The following is a 22,236-nucleotide window of genomic DNA, read 5'->3' as shown; positions in this document are numbered from 1 at the left end:
TATGAGCACTACATTCCTCTAGCTCTTTTAGGAAAAACAAACCTCAAACCAAGGAGATACTACAAATTTGTGCCACTTTTCGGAGATCCTAGCCTATTTTTTTCTTCGTTCACCTAAATCCCTAAATAGCTGTCTTTTAGAAAAAGCTTCCAGTGCAGCATCTGGTGTGCTGTTATTGCCACTACTTTTGCTCTGAAAGCACAGCACTACTGTTTTAGAATGTTCCCATTCAATTTTCGTCTGGTATTGGGCCAAAAAATTTATTACTAATATAAGAGAAAGAAGTAAATTTTCAAGAACCCAAATCAGAATGCAATCTGAACAAAAGAACAGCACTGCTTTGACCCTACAGCTCTTTTCAAATTTTGCATAAAATGGAAGAGACACAGCGTCTTGGAAGAAATCACAGGAATTCTTTGTGTTGGAAAGTGTGAGGCAAACTAAATAGATTGAAATAACTTCTGTTATATTTAAACACAAATATAATGCTACAGGCAGAGGAAAAAAAAAAAGATTATTTACACTTCTGAGCACTCAGGAGGTGTGAGAAATCTGTAGTGAAGGGCTTGAGCAAGTACTTAGCTAAAAATAACCTGTCCAAAACTGAATTACTACTACTATTACTACGACTACTAATTTCAGCTTCAGAATAATTTGCAGTCTTACATTTGTCATGTAATAAAATAAGAAATGTATCAGGTGCAATTTCAGGTTCATTTGCGATATCCTAACATATACTAAGCATCTAGTAATGGTTAACAAATACATAAATGTATATTAAAATATAATGTCAATCTGTTATCTCAGTAATTAAAAAATAGTTGTGAGACAAATCCCAAAATAAATGTAGCATTTTAAAGACATAGAAGTAGAGGTTAAAGTGGTAACTGTTCTGAAGCATAGCTGAGGATTAAAAAATGTTCTTTCAGTCTGGGAGTATGTGGAGAATGTGCATATGCTGGAATCAGACATGGTAAGTTTTTTGTATGCTTACGTACAAATTTATAAAACGTTATTGCTTGAAAACTATGAACGTTTTTATGATCCTTTAGAATATACAACTGGTGCCGCTAGGAGAGTGTCCTTGCTTAGCAGAGATTTAGAGAACTGCTCTTGTAAAAAGAGCATAGTTGAAACTCAAAGTTTCCTGTTATTCAAATGTAGACCAAATCTTTCATTTCTCTTCTGTGTGGACTGAGTCCAAATTTTACTTTTCAACTTGGCTCTAGAAGTTATCTGTGTGAATTTATGAACTGAAGAACAATAGTACATAGCAAATTGTACAACAACCTCAGTCATTACACTGTAAGAAAAATATATTTGCACTTCAATATTTTATAGCTAGCGAATGTATCAAATGATATTTTTAAGAGAGAATAGATAATAATTTATTGCAACTATGTTAACAAGGTAAAATTGCTTCACGGTAACAAAAAGATACATCAGTACTGTTTAACATGAATGGTGGTGTAACCAGTATATCTAAAACTATACCTGCAGGTCTGCATAACCTTCAAGCGCTCAGAAAACTTGAAAGTGCTGATAAGTTGTCGTGTTTTAGTGGCTGTGATTCCATTGCAGGCAGGTTTTTTTTCCCCTAGTTAAGGTCCAGTGAATAAAATGCTTGTGAAAACCATTGATTTAACCAGGAACAGTTTGGAGAATGGGTGCATGTAGGAGAAGACTGAAATACAGAAGGTTTCAGAGAGGGATATCACCTTTGTTTCGTCATGAGCTATATATGCATTTGGGAAAGTAGTGTCTGTGTGTGTGCGTATGTATATATGTGTATATAAAGTTGATTTAACAGGGAAGGCAAATGCCTGACAGACAAAACCACTATGGATTCAGTTTCTTATCAGTACTACTGCTACATATCCAGTGCATCTTAGAGCAAATCATCACACTGAAAGAAAGGGGTTTGCATACAGTTATCTATGTAATAATGCATCACTAAACTATGCACTTCTAACAAATAAGTTCTCATAATTATGCTGTTATGTATTAGGTGAAAGATTACTGATCTTTGATGCAGGAATGTAATTTTCCATAATTAAATCATTTCATTTTGAATTTGTTTCTATAGGAACTCATACATATTCATACATCATTTTATATTCTTTTTTGCGTCTTACCCTTTATTGTTTTCCTTTTTTTTAATGAGAATGTGGTGTTTTAAAAGTAGAAAGGAGTGCTGAGAAAGCTTATAGTTTGCTTTCTGTCATAGGAATTCTGAACCCCACTTATTGAAAAAAATTCACTTTCATGTTTGAAAGCATAGTAACAAAACCAACCAGTAGGATAGTCATGATCTTTTTACCTAAGCCAATTTTTAAAGTAAAGAGCAATTATAATGCAATGAGAGTGATTTGAATGCATGAAGCAGTTGGTTATAGATAATTTGAATGTCTGCTGCCAAGCATATTATAATGCACATGAAATAGTTATGTGAAGTTCAGTGGTCAAAACATTAATGGACTTCCATGTTTTCTTCATCTTTGGTGTGCTGTACTGATGCTAGCAGTCCTTTGGCCAGCAGAAGCTGGATGGAGGGTTTTTTCTAGTTTGAGAGATGCTGCTTATTTGTCAGAGCAGCTTGCTCTGATTAATTTGTAGTCCCTGACTATCCTCACCTGCTGCATGGCTGTGGTTAGTTCCTTGGTTTCTTTAGCTGTTTCTTTTCCATCCTAACAGTCATCTGACTGTTCTGCGTCTATCAATAAGTCTTTGACAAACTCTTTACCTGTCTGCCTAGCCCCGGCATGGATTTTATCCCATGCTTGGAGTCAGTAGCTACTATCTTAACGCAAAGTATAATATCAAATTTTAAAGACCTTGACAGACTGGAGAAATGGGTGAACAGGGATCTCATGAAGTTCAACAAAGCGAAATGGCAGGTCCTGTACCTGGGGAGGAATGTTGGTCCCAGGACAGGTCGGGGACCAGCTGGGTGGAAATCAGCTTTGCAAAAAAGGACCTCAGGATCCTGGTGGGCAAAAAATGGATTTGAGCCAGCAATGTACCCTCACAGCAAAGGCAGCCAACAGCATCCTGGGCTGCATTAGGAAGAGCACTGCCAGCAGGTGGAGGGTGGTGGTTGTTCCCCTCAACTCAGAAGTGGTGAGATGCATCTGGAGTGCTGGGTCCAATTCTGGGCTCCCCACACAAGACAGACATGGACTTACTGGAGTGATACCAGAAAAGGGCTATAGAGGTGACTGAGGGTTTGTCCATGTCATATGAGGAGAGGAAACTGAGAGCCTCAAGGAGAAGACGCTCAGGGTGATCTTATCAATGCATATAAATACCTAATGAGAGGCAGTAAATAAGATGGAGCCAGGCTCTTCACAGTGGTGTCCAGTGACAGGACAGGAGGCAACAGGTGCAAATTCAACTACAGGAAATTCCCACTTAAGCATAAGAAAAAACCTCTACTGTGAGGGTGGTCAAATGCTGGGACAGGTTTCCCAGAGAGGCTGTGGAGTCTCCATCCTTGGAGATATTCAAAACCCAATGGTCCTGGGCAACCTGCTCTAGCTGGCCCTGCTTGCGGAGTGGGGTTGGACTAGATGATCTTCCGAGGCCCCTTCCAACCTCAACCACTCTGTGATTTTGTAATACCTCTTTAAACTATGTTGGAATTTGTGATCCCTCTAATTTCATTGCTTGACTTTTCTTTCAGTCTCTGCTCTGTCTTAGCCCATCTCAGGTTCAGGTTGGCTTCTCTTAGAAAAGGAACAAACATGCCAAAAAACCACTCATCCTCCAACACTGACTGGTCAGAAGTAGGTAAATTCTAACTTTTATATATTTTTAAAAAATTGATCCCAGAAATTAGCAACTTGTCCAAGATGACAAATAGCCCCTTAGTCACATCTGGAATTAGAGCTCACATTCTTCAGTCAGGACCACAGTGACCTAACTGTGGTCAGACTGAAATTTTGTTTTTCCATGCAATGACCATGTTGTGAGAGAGAGCCATTAGTACAAACTAAGAACTAGGTTTTTCATTCCATAAAGTAGCTGCAGTAGCTAAAACTGAAAATAGAAGAAAAAAATTGTATCTTGAATATTCATATCTTGAACACACATAAATGCGTCATCGAATTAGCATTAAATACCACAACAAACTCCAATAAGAATGTTTAAGTCAACTGGGTTCAAACTTAATTGGAAGGGTAAAATGTGTAATATGAAGATCAGTTAAAAAGTTAGTGTTATTGCTGGAGGTTGCAGTGAGCAATTTTATTTTCCTGGTAGAATTAACAAGCAGTGCAAGCCTAGCACATGAAAAGAGTTACACGATGATTGCTCTTTACAGGGTTCCCAATACCATAGCCTTAGTTATAATTCTAAATGGCTGTGCATGACATCATACCAAACGAAGTATATAAAACAACTCAATTTCACTGCTAAAAATGTGTTAACCTTTTAGCTGGACTAGAGACAAGTCCTGCTGGATCCCAGCACTTTTAGCACAGTATCTGATTATTCTCTTCATCTGAAATTGCTAGATGAGAATATCTTGTCAGTGATTTCAGGCTAGTCTGAGTGGTTGCAATCATAGAAGGCCTTGTTGAAAATGATGCAATCTTTTATTTCTGTTTGTCATCCTTCAGCCAGAAAGTTAACACTAAGAGCATCCAATGAGCAGTATTAAAGACTTCAAAAGACCCTGCACATCTTTTATTTTTTATATGCATATAAAACCCTTCTCTTCTAGCTAAATTAATTTTAACATATTTGTTTTCATTTTTATTATGTTCTCCTGATTCAGTGATGATTAAGGAAGGGGTCTTTTTTTTCTTCTCCCTCTTTTCTGATCATGATGCATCTATTCTTAAGATAGAGACAGCCACATTTGTATAGAGAGGTGGTGTAAGGAAGTATAGTTCACTAATTTGGTGCTTATAGTATGTGAGGAGAGAGACACATACAGAGTCATAGGTAGTTCAGTTCTTTAGGTGAGGATGTAAGGTAGAGATACAAGTAATACCTCTTTATCCATCATAAAATTTCAAAATGGCTCAGAGGCATATCACTGCTGCAGCTGTTGCAGACCCTGTAATGGCATTAAGCACTGACTCAGGGTGATTTTTTTCTGTAGAAGATTCTAGCAGGAACTATAGTTCTGGTAATACCCTGAATAGGAGAATAAATAACTTGAATATTAATGAATTGTACGTAATACAGACGCTCCAGGGTGAACCCAAGCAGGACAGGAAATACGTTTCTTTCTCAATTCTTTTCACACTAGGCTGCTTCAGACAAAACCCTCTGGTACTCTGCCAGAACCCCCTCTGAACATTACAACTTTAACCCCATATGGTATTTATACTTGTTCTGATTATTCACTTGAACTGATTATTATTTTATATTTTCACATACTGGGCGAAGGTAGTGTAGATATATTTACCAGTATCTTTAGTACTGCTGGAGCAAGCTGAAATAATATTTTAGGATATGATATGAACTCTTACTATCCTTTATGAAGAAAACCAATTTTGGGGTCTGGCACTGCTCATGGGAAAAGTAAAGACAGAAAAAAACACCTTGGTGTTCCTTTATGATAATCTGCCAATGCAATTGATGCCAGCTGTGCTTTCTTCAGTAATAACTAGCGAGGGGTAGATACTTGCTCAGATACTGCTGATTCTCAGTGTTGATTCTCAAGCTGTGTGCAGGGTCTGTCCATTCTGTGACCAGCATTTATTGATCTTCTCTGAAACGTGAAAAGGTGTACACAGCTGACCAAATCAAAGATTAGTCTTCTGTGCTTGTCAAAGAAAAGTAATTTGGAAGCATTACATCAGTGTAACACATCCCCAAGCATAGCTTAGACTTTATCAGCTGTAGCAGAATTTCACCAGTTAGATGTTTGTTTCAGAAAATATGCTGGGTGGTTCTTTTGACTCCTGTTTCTCAAACTCCCATATGACCCCATATTAAAGCAACTGTCTCTGGGGGAAATAAAAAAAGGGATAAAATTGCATTTGCCTCCTGAGCCCTGAATGCCTTTATAAATGGCCATTTTTTAATAAAGGCATATGAACTTATATTGCTTTTACAGAGTGCAATGTAGTAATAGTTGACCTTAAAGTAATGCCTGTCTAAATCAAACTACAATGACATAAAAGGCTGGATTGGACAATCTACAGTGTTTTGAGTAACCGTTGATAACTATTTAGCGCTGAATTGAAGAGGAACATATGTGTCTTACCACTAACCACAATGAATATACTGTTGGCACTAAAGGTTAGTGATCCAGCTGGAACGCTGTCCTATAGACTTTCCATCCATTCATTTTAAATAACAGAATGATAGTGGCCATTTGTTGAAATCATGTTTTCAAGTGATCATCAGATAGTCTTCAGCAGTATTTACCTCTGATTCCTTCGGCAGGTCATGATTATCATTACCACTGCTTTGACATCACCCCTATGTGCATAGCATGACAGCAGTCTTAGTTCTTGCATGCTGTTAATTCAGCATGTTAAGAAGTGTGGATCTGTTATTATATATGTATATGTGTATATATATGCATCTATTATTTTCGCACTTAAAATTGGGATGGGCAATAAAATCAGGTATAACTTAGTTTGGCTTCGTGTAGCATACACAGGAAAGAGTGGTAAAAGACAGATCATGTTGCTGCATGTTTATGGGCTGCAAAAAATACTTGGATTTGATATAAGAACACCCCACCAACTGTGTTGTAAAGTTAGTGGGTGTATGTATGACATCTTTGTTATAATTCAAAGGCGGCGACTGAAAATCCATTGTCCTGTCTGTGCCTTAAGCCACATTTCCAGGGTGGTATTTAGTGTAAGCTGGCCTGGAGCTGGAAGAGTGGAAAACATGGCATGGCACAGCTCACTAGCCCCCCTCCTTAAAAACTAGCTTAGCTCCTGCACTGTGACAAGTGTTTTATGAAGGAAATACCAAAAGGAGGGCACATGGTGATCTTGAAAGTAGTATTCTTCGTGACTTATCTTCTGACAAAAAAAAGAGGGAGTTTTTAACAAAAGATGTCTTTTAAGGGCCTGTATTCAGAATTACTGGGCACAACAGATCCTGCTAAAATCAGAGGTTCTCAGTAGCCATGGAGTATGTGAAGTGAAGAGTATAGCTCTGAAAGCAGAGAATTTTATAAGAAAGCTCTTTGTTAAGGACAAGCAAAGATGACAGAAGGGACAGGGAGATAGGAAGGACAAATGTGCCTACCTAAGGAAAGCTGAAGTACAAGTGTTTGTAATTATATTATAATAAAGCAGAAGGCTTTCATGTCTCTCTAGTACAGTGAGACAAATAAGACATGAAATTTTGTTTGTTTTCTTTTTTTTTTATTATTTTGGAAAGCTTTACAAGTATACTGTCTTTTAGGAAATCATGAATAAAAACATCTATTTCAGAAATACAAATCTTTAGCACCTATGTCTAAGAAAGGAGATTGTCAATATAATACAACTTTGATTATTTGAGTCAGTCTTCTATAGAATGAAGTTGTAGATATCAGTGTGCATTACTGGCATGAAAGCCTTCCCCATATATTCATTTGCTTATTTTACTTTGTTGTCACCCTTTTCATTTAGGTAACAGGGTTTTAATGTTAGAGAAAATTTCTGCAACTAGCACTTTCTTGCAGCAAACAAGGCAAGCTATAGAAAAGCAAGAGAGGATACAAAGAACACAAAGATATACCAGGTTTAGAGATGAACTCATGAGTGGGATTGATACTACTAAATGATTATACTGAAGAAAAAGGTAATTATCTGAGCAAGATGATTGTAGCCTTTAATGTGTTGAAGGAAACAAAGTAAATGGAAGAAAACTAACAATTTGTACTTCTTAGAAGACAGTCATACAATGGCAGTAGCCTGAAGCTGAGGAAGGAAGTATTTAAGACTGATTTTTAGAAGATTTTAGCAGTTAAAAAAGTCTTGTAAGATATAGTGGTGGAAGTACTATTCGAGTTATAATCAAACATGGTTGGTACCAGTAGGAATGGTTCCATCAAATGCAAACACTAAGTGGATGGTCCTCATAGTCATTGACTGTTTCTTATTGAGTGAGTCCACTCAAGTTTGCTTTTTTATTTCTTTTTGTCGTTATGCACTCTGATTTACTGCAAGGATCTTCCTCTGTACTTATACATGCTGTATGTGTGTGTGCCGGCTTAAGATTACGTTGATTCATGGGCCAGGCTGAACGCACTAAGTCACAGATTTGTTATGCAGAGGAAGCGGAGGATATCCCTGAAAATGTGAATAGGGCTTGTTTTGGACTTATTTTGGGTAAGTCAGGAAGTTTTCAGTTATTGCCATAAGAACTCCCTCAAAACCCGCCAGTAATCCCCCAATTAAAAAAAGTTAATCAAATCCAATTCCTCTCCTTCCCTCCCCCCAGGAAAAATAGAGAATTAGAGAGAGCTGCACAGGGTACTACTGTAATATGTGAGCTTAGGTTATTCTGTGAGATGTTTCCTCTACCAAGAAGGATGGCAGGGGAGGGATTAGCTTCAGTGTCCCCTGCATTTACTTTCTTGTGTAATTACGGGAAATGCATTCAGTGTGCACGGGTATCATTGCTGTCCTGCTGTTTTATCATTTCTTTATGAGATAATGTTGATTTCAGCAATGAAATGCAAATTTACTTTACAGTGCTCCTTTTCTCTGTATAAAGGTTAAAATGCATATTGTAGATAATGCTGTTGGTGGTGCTTTTGAAACAGTCTTTGTCAGCTAATTTCAGCAATACATGGTTTTAAATGCTGTTCAATGCAACTGCATGAGTTTTATGTTGGCCTACATGAATGAAATTTAACCCAACATGCATGTTGTTACCATTTTGGCTATAATTTGATCAAGTCATCATAAAACCTTGGTACCAACAAAAAAAAATTTGGATGGGTGGAGAATATTTAATATATAGTATGCCTTCTGTGTCTTATGGCAAACGGAACGTGAGCCATCTTAACTCTATAATCATAAAATTCTTCTAACGCAGGGGGCTAACAAATACTCCTAGGAATGCAGACGCTAATGAATTCTGTGTTTGGAGGGTATGTTTCTGTTTACTTGTAAACAAATAGTTTGTATTGCTGGTGATAAAAGGGCTCAGAATTTTAACAAGTCCTGTTACAATTAGCCCCAGTGTAGATTATAGGCAGTTCCATTTACTAAATGCTGGGACTCCAACAGCAATAAAATACATGCAAGAATGGAAATAGTTTTCAGCTAGCGAGCGAGTTCTAACATAACAGCAAGGCCAGTACTAACGGAAGTTGTCTTTTTTATTGTTATCTCTTTAATTTATCTCACTTTCCTTGGTAAACTGCTCACTATTGTGCAAAGAGAGGGTGTGTGTTAACTTGGGTGACGGTGTTTTACTCCCATTAAGTAACGCTGTACACATTTTTTTTCAGCGTGACTGTACTTAAGATTTTTTTTTTCCCCCGAACTGCATGAGCCAAATAATGTTTCATAACTAATAACAAATCCCATCTCTACTTTAGGTGGCACGGCAATAAATTCGCTGTCATGGTTAGTAAAAAGATTATATAGGAAAAAAGAGTGTGAGATTTTAGTATATTTAGTGTGAAAGAGTAAAAAGGTGGGGGAGAGGTTTTTATAAAATGAGATGTTCTGTTGTAGACAATAATGGAAAATAGCTCTGAAAGTGCTGAGTTGGAGTAATGAATGAATAATGTCTAAAGTTTATCAAAACTGAAAAAACTCCTGATGTGAAATGAAGCCTCCTAAGAAAATTCTGTTCTGTCGCTGTTTTGCTTTGCTGTTGTCGCCTGTCACGCATGAATGAAAATGCTGCATTCTCCGGGGAGCGGTAAAGCTTCTGTGTAGGTTGTTTATTTCCTTAATCCCTCCTTCTTCGTGATTTCCAATGTCAGATATAAAATGGAAAGCCTGTAAATATAGTGATTATCATACTGATTATCACCTGCATCAGGGAACGCCCTGGCTGGCCGTTGTAACCCTAGCAGTCTCCACATGTTACAGCCACTTAGATTTTAACCTGACTACTTTATTAGAGACATGAAGCTCAATATGAGGTGCCCTAGGGCTGCACAGATGGGGTCTGCTTGTTTCCTGTTCTCACTGTTATTGTGAACAGATACTAAAAGGTTCTCATCGCTTTTATCTGGTTAATTTACTTTGAACTGTCCCTGGCATTCAGGGCCTGCCTCACATTTCTCACCATTTTGCAAACACCAAACTGTAGTCTCCAAACGTGTGTTTTGAGCTTTATTACCTTTTTTTACTGGAAAGGCCTTAATTCTTAAAGGGGTGTAATTCTGAGAGAGGCTGATTCTTAGGGGGCTGTAGGCAGAGTCCTTACTGAAAGAAGCTGCTCAGGAGTTACTCTGAGGTTCAGTTGATAGGAGAGAAGAAAATTAAGATTGCTGCTGTTCTTTGGCACGTTCAGACACCCTTAGATTAGAGGTCAACTGCAGGAAAATCTATGATTGTATGCTAGCTACCATTACTCATGTAGCCGGGCAGCAGACCAGGCTAAAAGATGACACTCTAACAGGAAAATCCGAAGATGAGATACTTTTTAACAAATGTGCAATCATTTATCCTTTCTTGTGGAAGGGCCAGGTCTTTCAAACCACATGTGCTATGCATGGGTGCCCCAGTACAAAAAAAATAAGATGAATTCTCTCAAAGTCTCCCACATAAGGAAATACTACTTAACTAGAATAGTTTTTATTTCACAGATGTAAGAATGTACTGGTGTCCAGTTTCCTGGCCAAACAATAGTTTAACACAGATGTTAATGTCCTGCTGCATTGGGACATTAAAGAAATCCGCTTAGGACAGATCGGTGTAACTTCCAATTTCAACTGCATGACCAAAAACCTGAGGTTAAAGAAATAATTTGGCTACAGTACATCATTTTTAGTCCATTTTCTTATCCTCTGCCCCCTTATGACTCCCTTACTTTTCTTATTTTTGTTTTTTTCTGTGTGCCAGTCCCATTTGAGGTTTTCTTGATTGTGTTGCAGTTCATTGTAAGTGCATCACTTCAGAGTGGAAGCTTGCAGGCTCCTTTTTTCATACGAGCATAGGCTTTGTTAATCACATGCTGGTTTAGGAAAACACTGCATGATATCTTTGAACCCTACACTCCTTCTTGACAGCCAGGCTAGCAAATGTCATTGACTGTGTGATGTACAAGAAGGAATTCAATTGTAAGTAAATTGTCAAAGTGGCTAACCTTGCCCGCACCCAATTGTCAGGACCATGATTCAGTTTTTCTGTCAACATCAGCTAAGGCTAACCCGGTCAGCCTTATGTTTCTGCAGTGAAGCAGCCTGAGGAGTTGTGCTTTTCAGCTTATCACATTTTATTAACCTCAACTTACTGTTGTTATAATCAATTGTACCCACTTCAAATTCTTATATTGCCCCCAAATTGGGAGATCATATAGGTCCACAAGTATGTATTTTCTGCAGCACTAAAAGCTGTCGTAGGGACGGTGGACTTAAATGGTTTGGTACGGTAGTTATTTTTGTTTAGTTGGATCAACTCACCATTTTGGCTCAAGACTTATCCCTCTGTTAATACCACTTGGCAAAGATAATCTGGAAGAATGCAAGTAAAAACATAAAGACCTTGAGGGTTTTCTGCAATATTTGCAATGTTAGGGTAGAAAGTGAGTAAGCAAGGGGAAAAACATTTCATTGTCTTCTGTTTCCTTGCTTTTATTTCAAAACAGATTTTAGTTGCTCCAATTAATATAAATAAGAAATGAGGACATTCTGATACCCTGATGTTTCCTCTGTTCTTTCAGGAAAAGAACATAGTTAAATTGCCTAAAGCAGTGATTAAGACATCAGAGTATTTTAAAATGCTCATCTGATTCCACCACAAGGGTTTGAACACATTTTGTGATCCTATTTTTTTAATGCACCGTAGATGACACATGATTTTTTAAAATGGCTTGATGACCTGTATCCCATGAAGTGCCATACGTAAATGGAGATATGATACAATTTCAATTAAAAATGTGTCTGAAGGATGTTTGTCTGGATTTGAAGTAGTGGTTTCCTAGTCAAAGTCCTATCTCCAGAAGTAACTTTCCTCGCCTGGAAAAAACATATTGTACCTTCTTAATTTGAACTTGCGAAGTGTGTTGACATTGTGCTGTTGTAGGGCTTGAGGGAAGGAGGGGGAAGCTTTTGGTGCGACTATCAGAATTGAACAACTGTATATGGGTATATTGAGATAATGGTGTAAAAGGAAAACTGGCTGAATGAGTTTCAAAATGTGTTATTTCTTCATTATCTAGCACTTTATAATTAACTGTTCTTTTTTTATTATTTCAGGAAGCTGCCACTTTTGCTAGAGAGCAAGGCTTTGAGGTGAGTTAACCCACAATTGCACACTAAACAGATCCTAAAGGTTTTTTTTCTTGCTGATAATGAAGTTCTTTTGGACAATGATTGATGTGCTATTATACTCTCCAAGCCTCGCAGCGGTTGCCATGGAAACTTGGCAGTCGTCATGGTTTCTTTGTTCTGCCAGCTCAGTGTTATGACGCACTCTGCTAGGTCTGCACCCAACATCGCCTACAGATGTTATTTATTGAATTTTGAAAAGCCTCTTGGGAAGCCGAGAGGTTGGGCACGGTTTCAAGCTGCTTCTGCAGATATGGGACCTGTCAGTTTGTTCAGTTAAAAAGCTACCTCATTAGCTGCATTACACTCCATAAGGATTCACTGCTAAAGCAGTGGTGAAGCAAGACTAAATAGTGAAATATAACACCGCTTAAATAACTTAAACCCTGCCATATGCGGATTATCATTATGCAAATGAATTTTAGAAAGGTTGTATATAAAATTGTTAGGTACTGATTAATGTAAACCATGCTTCTACAAACAGCGTCTTTTAGAAGGGGTAGTGTGGAATTTGTGTTTCAAAACATATTCGAGTTGGTGTTTTCCATCTGTGCTCTAAAAATGTATGATCCTCTACTTTCTTAAGTAAACACTGTTGATTTTACAGTGGTTTTCAGAGCTTTTGATTTCATCTTCTTGAGGTATTTATTTGAATAGTATCTCCCATTGGTGAAATTCAGATAACTTAATCTGGAGAGCTATCAGCTATTGGTCTCTAATGCTGAATTCAAATAGGCAGGTTTTAAATACTATGATTAACGTGACAACGGTTGTGCTAATTTTGCAGATAGTAAGTGATCTTACTGAAATCTAAATTGGAGAACTGAATACACATAAATCCTTTTACGTGTTTTTTCACTTGGAATAAGACCCACCTTAACTGATTTGTTTGCAGTGTAAAAGAATAGATAGGAGTTTGATTGCTCACCACCCATTTTGCATAAATAATAGAAGCCGCGCAATTCAAACCGCATCACTTTAAGAACATGCCACTTTTGTGTGTGGATGGTTGCATATAAAAAAAGAGGGAAGGACTGACAGCTTTTGTTCTACAATTTAGATTTCTTTAGAACCATACACCAGCAGGTACATCAATGCCATCAGTGTTTTAGATATTAAAGCTGTGGGCTGTCCCATTTCATTTTATGTTTCCCAAATTCCTGTGGCTGCTTTGTAGAAATCAAGACTTTTTATCACTGTCAATTTTCATTTGTATAATCTGTATTGTTAGCATAAAAATACACTTTCAGTTTATTCTATCAAATGAATGAATTTCACAGATACCTCCAAATATAATATGAAGCATAACAAATTATTGGTACCCTCTGGTAGCTAGACAATAAAAAAAGAAAGGAAGTAGTGTATTAAGTCTACCCATTCTATATTTTTATTGCCCCCTTGAGCTAAAGACTTTGAATGTGCCTGGTTTAAATTCAGTTCCAGTGACAAACTGCTTTTGCTGGTGCCTGCTAACTACCATCATATTAACCTTTCCATTAGTGCTTGCTTAGAGATTCTAGCACAGTTCCTTCTGAACATCCTAAATCTGCCACATTTGATTACAGCATATCAGTAAAGTGCACAATGATTATGATCTTATCTCTTATTACCCCCTTGCTTGGCAACAACTCACATGTCAAGTTTACTGACAGAGATGTGTAAAACTTGATAAGTGTCCACAGTCTTGTTTTCCTATTGTGCTGTGGAGTCAAAAAAACCCCACACTACCAATAAAGTATCTTAGGAAAAACTTAAAGAGCTACAATTAGCCTTGCAATTAAAAACAAGAAGAATTGCCAGCAACTCTCAAAAGCTTGTAAAACTGATTCTGCAATTTATATTGAGAATAGAGACCTGACGAAACACGGAAAAGTAAAGTGGAGGACCGGAGTGACCAGAGCAAAAATGAAGAGGATATTTATCATAGAAGTGATGAAAAGTTGCTGGTAGCTGAATTTGAATTGCAGCCTACAATTTTGTTTTTTAACAAAAATCATCAAAAATCTTTTATCATGGAGAATCAGCTGTGACTAGCTTTTTCTTTTTTTGCCTTTTTTTTTAATTGTCTCCCTTTCTATCTTCCAGTAATTTCAATAGTTTACATGCACTAAATGCATCTTTTAAATATAGATCGAGTTAAGTATATCTGAAACAATTTTTGAAAAAAAAAAGAAGTACAATCAAGTCAACTACAGGAAAAAACACACCTTTTCTGAAGAAATGAAGTCTTGTCATAGGCAGGAGAAAACACTTCCATGACAGAAATTTGTTTTTTCTTTGTAAGAGAAACCATGTTCAAAGGAATTTCTCTTTTTATGCTTCACCTTACCAAGAGTTAGTTTTCCATTGTACTTTGCTGAAATCCAAGGTATTTTTGTAAAATCAATCACGGTATTTGAAGACCATTATTTCCTTCATTTTATCTCCTGACCAACACTTATCTGTAATAATCAGAAGTAGAACATTACTTCTGATGCAGTCTCTTCCTGGAGTGCATCAGTGGGGTTGTTTTTGTGAATTTCACGTTCTGTGACATTTTAAAACTGTTAAATAAATAGTAAAATCACTGTCTGCGAAGACAGTGCTTCATCCTAATTGTATATTGCAGTCATCTCAGTAATACATTATAAGAGTCACAATTTTTATCTCAGGAAAGTTCTTGGACTTGGTTCCCCTTGAAGTGGTAGAATGGTTGTCAGCGTATTTTAACTGGATGTTTGTAGTAAGTTTCAAATAACAAAATTGCCAGGACAAAGGTTTGTGAGGTTTTGTTTTTACAAAATGGTAACTTTCTGTTTATCCTATGTAGGAATTAGGAAAACATGATCCTACTTTAACATAAAATTTAGGGTTCAATTCTGTCTGTCAACCCAAGAAGTAAAATGAAGCGAATGGAACAGTGTGTATCTAAGGGGTTAGCAGCAGATGCCATGCAAAATAATTTTTCCTGTTACAGGCAGAGGTCTCCTCCTAAGGATGTATTGGTTGGGGAGCCAAATTAGAGAGTTTTGGTACCCTGGACCAAATTTAGGTCTTCAAGTTAATGAGGTACACTGCACAGGTCCACTGTTGCCAATGGATTTATGCCTGTTTAGGTCAGGGCTATGGTAGTCCCAGGTATCGTGTACCTGTTCAGAGGCAAAGATCAGAAGACATAGTTTGACTAGCAGTTTTAACTGTATGCAGTTTTTCACATACCTCTATCTGATCCTGGGATATCTGGTGTACTTTCTTTACATGCATATATTCCACTTACTTGCTGGAATGAATGCTACATGCAAGGTTTTTCAGGTGCAGCATCAATAGGCAAATCACGCTTTTGTGAGATTTGTATGTCAGCTTTGTTAAATCAGATTCAAGTGTATAATTGGATATGTGTGAGTATCCTGTGAATCTGGGACACGTTGTAGAGGATTTAGGACCACAAACCAGTACAGTCTTACCATTCAGCCATGTCTGTAGATACAGGATGTATAAGAAAGTCTCGATAAGTGTGCAAGTACGAGTCAGTGCAAAACAAATATTATTCATTTCAGCTATGTGAAAATGTTATGTATATTCTGAACAGAAATAGGAGATGACAGCATTTCATGATGTTTGCCTGATATTGAAATGAGGGCCATAGTACCTCTAGAGTCTTAAGCTGTAAATATTCACATATTATAAAATGTCACAGTTGTACCTTCAAAATACAACATAATGGTAAGGTGGAGATATATTGCAGAAAAGTCAAAGCCTCATCAACACTGAGATTGCAGCTCTTCCACTATATAAGCTCTATTTTATTCTCTTCCTTTGAAAAAATTATAGTATAGAAAGTGATTTTGGCTAAAAATGGCCAAGTTAATTCTCTCAGAAGATGCTATTCAGTTACTTTTAAAGTCTGCACAATCAGACACAAGTCTCCAAAGCACTCTGTTTTGAAATTTCTGCTTTTTAAAAAATTGCCTTTTTTCCCCTAAATACCTTCCCTCTACTGTTACATGCTTATTATATATTTAATCCTTCCTAAAAATATTGGTACTTTTTACTTTCTTTTGCTGTCTACTTTATTTCAACCTTTACCATCATTCTTCACTAATCTTCTTCCCCAGGGCCCTCTTTCCCTCATATAAGTTCATCTTTATTCTTCCTTAAACTGAAGAAATCATCTCCTGATCATGCCATTTTCTCCTATTATAACTTCCTCATTTTCCTTTTAAAATTTAAAGTGCATGTAAATACATTCCACAAATATCTTCAAGCTCTTTGATTTCTGTGCCTGCTTTGCTCCACTGTAAATGTGCTTAATAAAGTCACTAGTAGCCACTTCCTACTTAGCAAAAACTAAACACCTCTCTTGTTTCCTTTGATCTCCATGATGCTTTATTGCATTTTCTAGTTCATGGATCTCTTAATTATCAAGGCCTGAAATAGTTGAGAATTTAGGTGAACCTTCAGAAGCCTACATATTACCAAGCTGGAGGGCTGTAATTCTCCATCTTTTCAACAGCTTGTGCCACCAGCTGATACCTGCTATTCACAAATCTCTTAAAAAGACATTTCAAAACAGAAGAGCAGCAATTTCAATTTTTTTCTCTGGCATCTTTAAGGGACTCCTTGCCTTTTGAGAATTAGGCATAAGATAGCCCCTGTTCACTGTCCACGCAGAGGGGTTCAATGTTCTCTTTCTTCTCTGGTGGAAGGTCTTGCCTTCTAAAAGCTATATTAACAGTCTAAGCAGGAGGAAGGAAGAAATAACACAAATGAGTGTAGTGTACAGAAATGAAAAGTATGACAGAATTTTAAAAAGAGGTAAAGAGAACAATAAATAAGGGGAAATTATTTTCATGTTCGGCAAATATGTATAAATCAAAGAGCTCAATGACTACCAGAGTTGGGGAAGAAATTAAAGGGAGGCTAAGAGTATTGCAAAAGAGCTAGATAATTTTCACATAAGGAGATACTGGTAAATATATAGCCCAGGCATATTCTCTGTCCATAATAAAGGTGAAGTGCTTGAAGATCAACAAGATCATAAAAAATCAGCAAGTAACCGGGACTGAATGGTATGCAGATCATAGTTCTTGAAGTGTTTAACTGACCTGCTGATGAAAAATAATCAGCCTCTTGTTAAAATCAGCAGCTGCAGTCAAAATGGCACATACTGTACTGCTGGGTTTCAAAATAACACTATATGCTGATTTTGGAAGATAAAAATAATTTAATAATAATATAAATTAATTGTAACAACTCTGGTAAATGACTTGAAACCACTCTGGACAGCTTTAGAAACAGGACACAAAACAATGCAGAAGGTATTGTTATGTTTTCATATATTCATGAAACATGTTATGTTTTCATATATGCAACACTAGGCCCTCACCAAATCAGCTATGTTTCACTACAGTTGCTTGTACACAAGCGCAAACTGGGGAAAAAAAGTATGGTGTTATTTAACACAGATATGAATAAAGTGGGACATGGTAAGTAGCACAGAAAATAATTATAGTCTTTCTTACTTTTCCTAATGTTAAAAAAATAAAAGAAAAAAAGAAAATGTATAAATTATGGCAAGGAATAGGTTTACATATACCAAAGTTAATTTGTAGAACTTACTGACTTGAGATAAATCTGAGAACAAAAGCTTGCCACATAGCATTCTAAAAGGATTTGATGCTTATACAAATAACAGGAATACCTATATTTAGATTAGATTGAAAACTAAGTAAATTAGAAATTGAAATCCTTGTGTTTCAGATCATAGGGCAACTATGAGAACAGGAAGGATAATATTCTAATGACAACTTGTGCTGTTTGGATGGATGAGAGTTTCAGTTCAGTATGCCAGTTTCTCTGTTCCTAGCTACATGCACCATGGTGTACAGACAAAGTCCCTTTAAAGCAGATTCCTGAAATTTTTGCAGCGCAGCCTTCCTTCAGAAAATCAGGGATGTTCTGTGCCCCACTGAATATAGCTTTCACCCTTTGCTTCCCTGCATCTCAATTATGCAGCCAGCTAGTGAGCACAGAGCATATTCACCTGGGCTCCACACCTTCTAAGGTGCTGCAGCATACAGTCAGTTTGCTTGCTGAGAGACATCAGTTGCTGTAGGGAAGTTAGAGAAACAGTATTTGTAATCCTGCTGAAATCGGAGGGATTATAGTACTATAAAACCTGGCTAAATTGGATGAAAATCAGGCTCAGAGTTTATCCAAAGTATTCTCTTACCAATTTTATTTTTAATTTTATGATAGGTAAGGTTAGAATCCAGTCAGCAGCAAAGAAACCCACTAATTGCTCATTAGGAAATGCTCTGTAATTCCTTTGTTAGCTTTGCAGTTTTGGAGCAATTGGAATAGCTGAACTATCATTATCAAGATTAAAAACAATGGTCTCATAGTACTACATAAACCCTTTGGAGAATGAAGTATTCCTCCTTTTAAAAATCTTCCTCTACTGACAATAAAGTCTATTTTATACCTAGCCATAAGAAAATAAATCTTTGATCTGCTAATAAAGTTCTAATCTCTCACCGCTCTAGTATGCTGGTAACAAGAATTTTCTTTCTCTCTGTTAATAGACTGAAGACATTAAAGAGATAGCCCGGAAGACACAAGCCCTGCCAAAGGTGAACACTAAAAGGCAACGAATCGTAGTCTTTACCCAGGGGAAAGATGACACTGTAATGGCTACAGGTATATTTTCAAATCTCCACTGTTGCTCACAGTAAATATTCTAGTTAATCAATTACAAGTTGTGGTTTTATAAATTGTAACTGTTAAATGGTAGTCAGAGCATTTGCCTTATGATGTTAGTCCGTGTTTCTCATCTGTTATGCTTTTAATTGTTTTAAGATTCTGAATTTGAGAAGTTAATATTTCACAGGAATGCCTGAGAATTTAGTTCTGAACATCTTAAGTTCTTTTTTTATAACATAGATCTAAAATATTGATCCAGTTGGTTTTACTCAGATTTTTATGACTTGAGATTTTATCTGTGTAGCCATCTTTGCTGCAAACAAGAACACACTATGCCTGCTGAGAACAGCTGTGCAACAGTATAGTATATTTAAACATTTGTGAAGAGGAGGAAGTGAAATCCAGTACTAAGTGAATTTCCAGGCTTTTTTGCTTTGAGCAGAAAATCTCACTTTAGCTTCTCTCAGCCGTCTGCTCTTCTATTCTCAAAGGAGTATGTGGGAAAAAGGTGTTCTAGCAGGAATACAAGTAGTTTGTGCTGTCTAAATTGATGATGTACGATGCACAGATTTAAGCATTATAAACATGACTGCCTACCTTTTGACAGTCTCTTTAATTCTGTCCACCTATGCTTCTAGACTAAATAAAGCTATTAAAAACATGTGCTGTGGCAAGCCGTTTTAGTCGTTCGTTCCTTCACAAGGTAAGTCAGGGCTGAATTCCTCCTTTGGAAAGCAAGTGAAGTTGAGGAAGCTTTGCACCTGAGGGACCGGTGCTTACTCATACGATATTTGCCTCAAAATCAGAATTGGCTTCAGACTGTGGCTGCGGGGCTAGGCACTAAGTAGGTATGTCAGTGCTATATAGATCATTCTTAGCAGCAGTTTGAATGATTTCTCCAATAGTTTGCTTCTTCCTCTATTTTGTTAGCTACAAACTGGTTTAAAGGAAATAGAAAGCAGTCATTGAGAGTTGGGTATGCGTATCTCACTGAATAATGATGGAAGTGTTGCTTCCAGAAAGTTACTGCATTACGTGAATGGCCCATATGGAGGCACTCCACTTGAGTATTGTACAGTTGGCTGAAAAATAGCAGTATAAAAATGTTTTTATACATGAGCTAGTAATAACGGTAGTAAACCTAAATCTTATATGTAACCCTCCTGTGCTCTTATTTAATTTTCACTGTGTACTTATATTATTCTTCAAACTAGAGTTGTTAACAAATCCATTAATCCCTTCTTTGATATTTTTACAACTGGGAGCTTATTTGAGGACTGACACTTGCTAATCTTAGCTGGTTGTTCGCTATGAAATGAACTTAAATTAGAGAATGCACTATATATGCATGATAAATGCAAGATGGATAGAGAGTGTGTGCAATGGTGTCAGCTACAAAAGCAAACATGATAAATGTTAAGGCAGTTTTGAGCCGTGGGATAAGCTATTCAGTGCACAAGCATAGCTGAATCTCTTTGCTATGTTGTTATTCATGGCAGCCAAATAAATGTCAATAATAAAAGAGAATTAAAGATTTTCATTTCCCAGAGGCAGTCCTCTAATACAGCTTGATCTTTCATTTCATTTGTAATTCGTTCTCATGTCAGGATGCAATCATTCGCCAGGCTCTGTGTGTCATGTTAAGTCATTTAATAATGATTAAGAACATAAAAATGTTTGGCCTGTGGGGCAATTCTCAAAAGAGATACCAATTTGTTATTGTTTTCCCCCCTTTTCCTTCCTTTGGTGTGGATCATCTTTTTCCCACCTCCTCACATTAAAATAATAATGAAGGAAGGAAAATGTGTCCCTTAATTTAGCATATGATGGTACCACAGAATGGCATAGAATCCTGCTAACACACTTATTTCAACGCTAATTAGGTCTAGTTGTGCTTTGAAACCTGCAGTGGAAAGCGTAAAAAGTTTCTAAATGATCTCTGGAAGAAGTGCTGCATTTAGGAGTAGTTACCAGTTTCCTTTTTCTAATGCACAGAAGAAGAATAGCTTTTTTGAAAAAGCAGGCTGTGTGTAGTTGTTTATCCTGACTTTCTGAGGAAACAATATATTCTCAATAAGTTTGTGCTTAGATTAAAATTGTATTTGCAAAGTCAGCTATGGATTTGGATGTGCTTGTCAGTACCTTCTGCTTTATATTTTGTCCATAATAAGAACATGTTTATTATTTGAAAGATGTTTCTGTCAGTAGTGACTCAACCAGAGGGGATCAGTATCCAGGCAAAGGACTCTACTCTTCCTTTCTTTCCTGCTACTGCTGCCTTTAACCATCTTTCATCAGCTGTTGGGAGTATCACATATTCTAGTGGTCTCTGTTTACGTTCCCTGAAAGAGCACAGGATGGACCTGGAGCTTACAGGCGTGAGAGTAAAAGACTCCAAGGTGAAGCTGGCCTTTGTGGTTTTTCTGCTTTTTTTTCCCTCCTCCCCTTTTCTGTTTTCCCCACGGAAAGGTCTCTGCTCTCTAGCAGCAATGCGAAGCATCTAGCATTACTGTGAGCCATGGGAGTAGAAGTGAATAGCTTGGATTGGGCTCCACTTGGTGAAGAGACACAGCTGGATGGCCACCTCCCCTTCTTTCCCTTCCCCCTGCCCATGCATGGCAAGATGAGAAAGGCAACACTGAGGCTGTAAGAGCATCCTTAACAGAGCTCCGTTTCCTCTGTCAGACAAAGCCTCTGCGTATTGTTGAGGACAAGACAGCCATGGGGCTAAGTTGAGAAGGGCTGGGTTACGAGAGGAGGAGTGCACCTCTTCAATGAGTTATGTGTAGGCTGAATGGGAGATCAGGTAATGGAAATAATAAGGGGATACACTTTGATACAGCTCTGGCTGGAAGGAGAGTAAATAAGATGGATAATAGGGGTTGTTGCAGGTTGCCAGCTCATTCATGAAAGGGCACAAAATTATATTTGCTGGAAATTAGATGTGGAATTTCTTGGGGTTTTTGGTGGCATGAAGAAGGCCAAATACAGCTCATGGTTACATGTGGAGAGGACTGTGGCGACAGTTGTTGATTCCTGGACACTCCAGAGAATGGAAGTATCAACAGGTATTTGAGGAGTAGACCATAGGGCAGAAAGGCGCAGTTTGTTACCAAAAGGAAAAAAAGACTGAC

General features: G+C 37.3%; 1 protein-coding gene across 3 annotated transcripts in view; it reads left to right on the top strand.

Annotated features, from left to right (window-relative positions):
• Positions 1–22,236, top strand: part of ADK (adenosine kinase) — a 302,767-nt gene that overhangs the window by 240,561 nt on the left and 39,970 nt on the right. For all 3 annotated transcript variants that reach the window (XM_087766906.1, XM_087766907.1, XM_087766908.1), the window contains exons 8-9: positions 12,350–12,385; positions 18,985–19,099. In XM_087766906.1, coding sequence (XP_087623032.1) covers positions 12,350–12,385; positions 18,985–19,099 — 151 coding nt within the window. The remainder of the gene's footprint in view (positions 1–12,349; positions 12,386–18,984; positions 19,100–22,236) is intronic.

Source organism: Nipponia nippon, unplaced genomic scaffold (assembly GCF_047370975.1).
Source record: "Nipponia nippon isolate SJK-2023a ecotype South Korea unplaced genomic scaffold, ASM4737097v1 scaffold_3, whole genome shotgun sequence".
Taxonomy (NCBI): domain Eukaryota; kingdom Metazoa; phylum Chordata; class Aves; order Pelecaniformes; family Threskiornithidae; genus Nipponia; species Nipponia nippon.
This window is presented reverse-complemented; position numbering and strand designations above follow the sequence as displayed.